The 8,182-nt window shown below is 31.9% G+C and overlaps 1 protein-coding gene and 1 long non-coding RNA gene across 2 annotated transcripts in view; both read right to left on the reverse strand.

Moving 5' to 3' along the window:
* LOC126728952 (L-type lectin-domain containing receptor kinase SIT2-like) overlaps positions 1-7,282 on the reverse strand; it is a 111,965-nt gene extending 104,683 nt beyond the window's left edge. Inside the window, exon 1 of the mRNA XM_050434744.1 lies at positions 6,865-7,282. Coding sequence (XP_050290701.1) covers positions 6,865-7,062 — 198 coding nt within the window. The 5' untranslated portion in view covers positions 7,063-7,282. The remainder of the gene's footprint in view (positions 1-6,864) is intronic.
* LOC126729115 (uncharacterized) lies at positions 586-2,855 on the reverse strand. The gene is made up of 2 exons (XR_007656512.1): positions 2,470-2,855; positions 586-847 (listed from the first exon to the last, which is right to left on the reverse strand). It is a non-coding gene; the product is annotated as an uncharacterized LOC126729115 (long non-coding RNA).
* Positions 7,283-8,182: the final 900 nt, after the last annotated feature.

Genomic DNA, 8,182 nt, shown 5'->3' on the forward strand with positions numbered 1-8,182 from the left:
GAAGCTTGGCCTTTGGTAGCAATTATTTCACAGAATGGACCTCATAAGAAGACTAAATTACTGAACTTTTTTGAAAATCAACTAAATTATTGAACTTAATGATGTATATAAGGCTACATCTAGGAAATAATTAATTAACCATGTTCTAAGGCATCAAGATGGTTGCTGAAAAATGTTGTAGACACTAATCTCAATGTTGATTTCTTTTTCCTTAGCTCATCGTGCTTAAATAGTAGTGACATGACATAAGAGGCATAGATTTTAAAAAAAAGTATGCAGTTAATTAAAACTTCTCAATTTGAGGAAAATATTTCATCAACTTCAAAAATTCTTGAAAAAAATGTTCACTGAGTGATTTCATGATAACACATCTTCGTCTTTTTACACATATATCTCTACATCCTCATCAACTTCAATATGGAAATTTTCACACCTCAGCATAATCACCTAAATGTACAACTTGCCCTCAATATGAAAGATTTAAATAGTAATAAATAAAAAACAATGACAAACAAACAGAAAATAGTGTCAAGGTTTTCTTGTGAGAGAGAGAGAGAGAGAGAGAGAGAGAGAGAGAGAGAGAGAGAGAGAGAGATTGAAACAGATATTATATAAATCACAATCTAGTCTTGGATTTTGACATGATTTTTTATTTGAACCCTTATGTGTTACAGTGGCTAAAAATATTAACTCCATGAATCTTCAACAAAATATTTGTTTACAATCACAAACAAATCAAAGTAACCCCACATAGTTATGAAAATTTCACCTTCAGAGCATTGGGGTCTCAAAGGTCAAAAAAATTGATTGTATCATCCTTAAGAGGTCCACAACACCACTTGCCTCTCTGAAAATACAAAACGCATATATCAAGTTTCATATGCTTTTAACTATGGCATCTATGAAATCAAGAACAGAGGACATTCTGTTGACGACAAATTAACACAAACCTTTGACTTTGATTAAAATTTTGGATGACAATTTTCTATTAAATTGAATAGAGTCAAACTAATCACATATAATGAATTAAACAATTGTGCATAAGCTATATATCACGTGGCTAGATTTAGAAGATTCATCCTAAGTGACACTTCCAGTGTCATTGTCATTGTTAACTTAAATTATCGAGTGGCTAGAAGATGCATTAGAAACATGTACTGCACTTTCTGTCAAACATTTTATTAGATATTTTGCATTCAAATAGGCTTCATAACAAAATTCTTATACATGGGTAGGAGCTGTTAGTTAACAATTCAACCATGGACAACCAAAAGATTCATCCTAAGTGACACTTCCAGTGTCATTGTCATTGTTAACTTAAATTATCGAGTGGCTAGAAGATGCATTAGAAACATGTACTGCACTTTCTGTCAAACATTTTATTAGATATTTTGCATTCAAATAGGCTTCATAACAAAATTCTTATACATGGGTAGGAGCTGTTAGTTAACAATTCAACCATGGATACCTTTAGTTAATTTTTTGTGAACACATGGAAGAAGAACAATTGAATGTGAAACCACATGACAAATCCAATTGAAACTTCTGGTTTTGTTGCTGATGCCACTACTAATGATTATGGTTCTGATATTATGATGGTTTTATTGTTATAAAATGCTCTAAAATTTGCATGAAATAAAATAGATTTGCAATGAAATCCTCCACTCTATTTAGCATTCTAGCTATCCAAAACAATTCCATTAAAATTTTATGAATAGGAATAAAATAAATAGTCCGTCAATTAATCCAATTCAAAACACACGCTAAATTATAAACCAATCCCAAATCTAATCTTATTATCAATTATCATGGCTAGTTTAGCACTTAGCAAACTTTATTTTATTTTTATTTTTTATCCTTTAGGTAGCATTCAAATTTGGCTTGATAGTCCTACAATACACCTACCATTTTTACTAAAAAATACATTACAATTTTCCAGAAAGCAAAACATAAAGAACATTACAGCATTGCATCCCTTCCTCATTCTGATTGTGCGAGGTCTTTCATTGATCAAAACAAAGATAACATAGTCTTCATCCCATACCCACAATTATGATAGGGGGAAATGCCACAACAAATAATTGTATGATCACATATTAATTCAACTTTTGGTTGTTCTTTCCCTTTTGAAATCATCCTATAATGACCAAGGCAATTAAAATAATAAACTCTAATTCAAGCATATTATAGCAACAGATACAATTTCAAAGACATAAGATTAAAATTCACTTTGTTAGAGAAAAAACATACAGGCAGCAAGCCACTACTACCAATCCATATAAATCAAAAGACAAACTACTGGCAGTATTTCTGTAGCTTCTGTCAGACAGTGCACCAATTAAAAACCACAGCCACCATAACAATCATCCACACCATTCCACGAAAGAGGCAGTAACAAAATGCAAAAAGGGAAACCAAAAACATCAAGCAAAATAATGGAGCACAAAAACAACTGGGGTTTAGAGATACCTAACTAAATCAGCCAGGTTCCGTAAGTATTTATATATTGTGAGGAGAGGAAGACAGCAAGGAAAGAACTCAGATAAGCGGACGTTACTGTGAAATCGTAGAGTAGGAAGGTGGGGAGATTTTCAGACTCTTTGGTTGTCCTTGAAACCGTTACTGTGAAACCATAGAGCTGAAGCGTATCACACTGTGCTTCTCACACACAACCCTTCAAGGTTCCACGGTTTCAAATCTTTCTTTTAAGTTGAAAAGGCCTTGGGCTGGGCTTTATGGTAGAAGTAAATAGATAGAGAGTGGGCTGGGATTTATTATACATATAATACTGGGATTTATTATTCTGAAACTTGTAAAAATTGTTTTAAAATTGTAGGTAAAAAAAAATTTAAAAAAAAAAAGGATTGGGATGACGTGGCCGCTGACGTGGCTCAACTTGAGCGCAGCGACATTAAACGCTACGCTTCAGCTTTTAGTAATATATTGATGAGCCTTCTGCTTTGCCCAAGTTTAACGTCAGAGTCTGTGTTACCATAGTAATAGGCTAACCAAACAATTGACTCACAAAGAAGACAAGAGTGTCTAGTCAATTTTATGCCACAAAATGCAATCCTGATAGTCAATATCGGTTGTAAAGCAAGTTGAAAAAATGACTGTCCCATACATCCGGGAACCTTTTACTCCACTCCCCTCTTTACTTCAATCTACTTGTTTAAAGTGACCTATTTATGTGACAGTGAGATTTGATAATATAATATTTTGTCGAACTCTCATTTTATCTACAACAAACTTGGACCCAGCTGCTAGGCCTAGGAGCATTCATGGTTAACTGCTACAAAAGCTATTTGCAGTCAATCCCTCTTTACACATGGCCGGCTCAATTTGCAATAAGCCAATAATTTTAAGTAAGATTTTATTATGATTTAAATTAGTACGTAACCCCGTGTATATACACGGGTATATTTAAAAGGGTCCGGTTAATGTGTGCCCTTAGAGCACACATTAAGTTTTCTGTTTTTGAAAACATTTTCTCGAGAATTAAAAAAGTTGTCATTACTTTTTCAATTCTCGAGAAATTTTTTTCAAAAATAGAAATTAATGTGTGCCCTAAGGGCACACATTAGTAAAATCCTATTTAAAAACAATCATAATTGCATATATATATATATATATATATAATTTAGAATCTAATTAGATCTAGACTCTTTGATTTTTGTACCCAATAATTCATTTGCCAGAAAAATTAAAAAATTAGATAGGGCACATGCCGCAAAATTGGGCTTTAATTAAAATTCAATTTAGAATCTAATTGAATTTAGATTCTTTGATTTGTGAACCTAATAATTTACTTGATACACAAACACGTGGCGCAAAATTAGACTCCAATTTAGAATTTAATTGGATTTTCTCTTAGTTTTAACTATTAATATATACTAACTTGTAACCTCATGCATATGCATAGATATATTTAAAAGATACACATTATGATGTATAGTATAATTCTTACATATATAATTTATATATTATTAATATTCATTTTTTTTAACTCTTTAATTAATCTTGTAAGAATGTTATGAGGTAGAAAATGTAAATTGTCCATTTTTTTAAATATTTTTATGTTAATTAATTCTAAACTTTTTGGTTTTTGTACACAATAATTCACTTGAATGGATATTTATGATATGATCTCACATTTGATTCCAAAATTAAGAAATAAAACTCTCTCTAAAAATAAATAATTTAGGACACATGGCGCAAATTTGGATTTCAATTATAGAATCTAATTGAATTTTCTCTAAATTTTACCTACTAATATATATATGACTTATAAATTTGAATTGTTTTTAGTTATAAAAAAAAGGCTCATAAATATAAAATCATTCAAATTCTCTCTTCCTCTAATTTTATATATAGTGTGAGATATATGACTATGTATTTTATGATTTATTTATGTTGGACTCCTCATTTTCTACTATAAATTAACTCATTTGGCACAAAATTTTTTTTAAAAAATTATTATTATTAGATAGGACATGTGTCATAAAATTAAACTCTAATTGAAATCCAATTTTTACACTAAACTAATTTACATAGTACAAAAATTTAAAATTTTTTATTAGATGAGACACGTGACGCAAAATTAGACTCTAATTGAATTCCAATTTGAAATCTAATTAAATTTTCTCTCAGTTTTACCTATTAATATATATATATATATATATATATATATATAGATGACTAATAAATTTGAATTGTTTTTAGTTCTACAAAAAAAAGGCTCATAAATATAAAATTATTCAAAAATTATATTTTTTATGGTTTATCTATATTGGACTCCTTGTTTTTTACACTAAATTAACTCATTTGGTAAAAAAATTAAAAAAAAAAAAAACTTGGATTAGATAAAACACATGTCTCAAAATTAAACTCTAATTAAAATCCAATTTTTACATTATATTAACTCAATTGGCACAAAAATCTAAAAATTTAGATTAGATGGGACACGTGGTACAAAATTAGACTCCAATTGAATTCAAATTTGAAATCTAATTAGATTCTCTCTCAACTTTACCTATTATTACATATATATATATATAGATGTGCCATAAAATTAAACTCTAATTAAAATCCAATTTTTACACTGAACTAACTAACTTAGTACAAAAATTTAAAATTTTTGATTAGATGGGATACGTGATGCAAAATTAAACTCTAATTGAATTCTATTTTGAAATCTAAATAGATTTTTTCTCAACTTTACCTATTAATATATATATATATATATATGTAGGGATGATAGGCCCAAAAGTGTATGTTTGGCCGTGAGCCCTATTCGAGGACATTTAATAGTCCGAGGATAGGTAAACGTTAGTGTGAGAGTACAAAATAGTGAATGGAGAAAGGGGTTTGGTCATGAGGCTTCAGGAAAGTGGTCCGAGGATAAATGCCTCCTTGGCTTAACGGAGCAAAGTTCAGATTGGTTGACATGCAACAAGAGCAATATTCTGGGCAATTCTAATGGTGAGGATAAGCATCATGAAGGAATAAGACAAGGGGAAAGTAAGAAATATCTAAGGAAAAGCTGCTACCACCACATTAAATGCTCTATAACTAACTCTCTGGCCGCATTAATGTGGAGATGATACCTGAACAATGATGTTCAACCTTACAGCTACCACTAAAAATTTCAAGAAGGTGCTAATGGGACAAGAATTAGAGCTAGCTGTTTGATCAACACGTGGAGAGTTAAGATGGAGTAAAGGGGGGTAATATAAGGGAGAAAAGTCCCATTGCAAGGGGGGATCAGAGAATTGGAAAAGAAAACATTGTAGCATTGAGAACTAAAATTGTATTCAAATCTAAGAGTAATATAATCAAGAACTACTCTCCTTGGACTTTACCGAGGAAGACTTTCTTTGCATAAAACTTGTTTTTCTCTGCTTTCCTACATCTTGCAGAATTATACTAAGCCCACCTGGTTTACAAGTAATTAACCATAATGCTTCCTCACTCTATTTCAGCTGTGGTGCAGAATTTATAATTAAAACCCATTGCTTAATCTTGTGGACAATATGGAAACTTTATTTGCAATTAATCACTAACTTCCCATAGTTGATAAAGTTGCATCATCATCAATCATTATCATTATTTCTTATAATTAAGGTGTGTTTTCGTGTCCAAAACTAAAACAGGTCTAGACAAAAACATTGGCTTCAATTTTTCGTATACCCCAAAGACTTGCCTTAATTAAAAAAGCCAAAAAGTCTGGAAAAAAAATTCAGGGATATGATATTCCTTTTCCTCCCAATTTCATAATTAACTTGGCCCCGCGTTTTGCTTTCTCCAACAAATGTGATAAGTACAAAAAAAAGATAGATGTTATACTGGAAGCTGTAGATTCATATATTTGTAATCCAATTTGAAAGACTGCTATAAAGTGCTAATCTTATCCCCAACCTGTGATTGTGATGAAGGAGAAGAAAACAACAAGATCTTATTTAAGGAGCTCCATGAGGACCATCAATCACACATAAATAAATTTGAAGATGTTTTTAAATGGAGTGGGCCAAACAAATTGACTCCTAATTGGGACCACCACTATGTCTGGTGACCCTGCTCTGTGGTGTCACATGGAACCATGTTCATATCCCAATGCTTCTAATCTCAACATTTTGCCTAAAAACGATGCCATTGCCTTTGTTAATTCAAAATTTCAAATTCTATTTATACGTTGGAGGTGCATATTATATGGTCTACTTTAAGTGATGGATCTTTGGGGATTTTAACGGTGTAATTTTCTTCATGTAAATCAATAATTCAAAAATAAAAGGAGAAAAGTTCTTTGGGTTGGGTATTCAAAATTTGATTTCAAAAATTCAACTTGGGGGATGAAATGTTCTTGATATTGGTTAGCTGCAGCAGACTATTGCTGAGAAGTTGAGCAGTGCCATCAAGATGCAGCTTGGCTGGATGGAATCCATTGTAGATGAATTGGTTTTCATTTTGAGCGAAGGCCAGGGGAATATTGGAAACGTAGAAAATTATCAGGAAATGAAGTGATACAAGGATTGTAGCCATTGGGAAAAGTTGAAAAAGGCCCATTTTTCTGAAGAGAGGGGTTTTGGCTTGATTAAGAGTCACTTGACTCAGAGATATACGTCTTCTTCTTTGCCCAAGTTTAACACCAGTATCTGTGTTATTATAGTTATGGGATAACAGAACAATTGACTCACAAAGAAGATAGTGTGTCTAGTCAAGTAGGAACTGTGATTGGAAAAGAAGCTCTAGTGTAAACTTAAGAAAAATGAAATCCTGGTCATCCATGTTTTTTTTTAAGTATGATGAAAAAATGTTTCTTGGTGCATACACAAGGGAATCTTGTAAGTCTGCTTCCTTCTCTATTTCTATCAGATAATATGAATTCTATATATTGCGTTAATTGGACAATTAATGTTTGGTAGAAATCTCATCTATCAATCAGCAACAAACTTTGACCCAGCAGCTAGGAGCAATCATGTTAGCTGCCACTATTGACTCTAGGCAACATCTAGCCTACCGTATACTACACACGAAACTTGTCTGATCCATTTAACCAAATGTCATTTTAGATATATACCCTTCCAAACCCTAGGCATATAAACTTATTTTATTTCCTAGTTTTATTCTCCCACATCCCATAGCTGCCTCTCACTCTCAAACCTCAATCTCACCTCACCTCCCTATTTGTTTGTTTTTTTTATAGTCTAGATTAACTGGATTAATACAAATTTTTTTTTTTCTCTTTCATAAAATTTGATAAATGAGTCGATACAACTGACCCCTTTAATAAACGGATCATTTTAAGGTTGAGGAATTGTAATCTGTTTAGTAAACGTGTCATGTTCATCCCATATGTTCAAGGTGAATTGAAGAGTTCAAAGAAGACGAGGCTGATGAAGGTCGCTTACCCACATGTTAAAGCTTAGGCAAATTCTTGATAGAAGTTTGAAAATTGGAACTCTAAAGAATACGTTTCTGTGATCTCAGTGCAAGTTCTTTTTGGCCGACCCAGCCAATCCTCAGTATAATTGGACATACGTTCCATCTCCATATCCATATTTGAATTATCCTCATTTGAATTGTTGTTGTCCATATCTGTCAACGCTTTCCTTTGTGGCTGGGTCTGTCCTATTTGAAAATTTTGCAACTGGAATTAGATTATGCTTATTTGCCAAAGGGTCAT

The sequence above is a fragment of the Quercus robur genome, chromosome 1 (genome assembly GCF_932294415.1).
Source record: "Quercus robur chromosome 1, dhQueRobu3.1, whole genome shotgun sequence".
In the NCBI taxonomy this organism is placed as follows: domain Eukaryota; kingdom Viridiplantae; phylum Streptophyta; class Magnoliopsida; order Fagales; family Fagaceae; genus Quercus; species Quercus robur.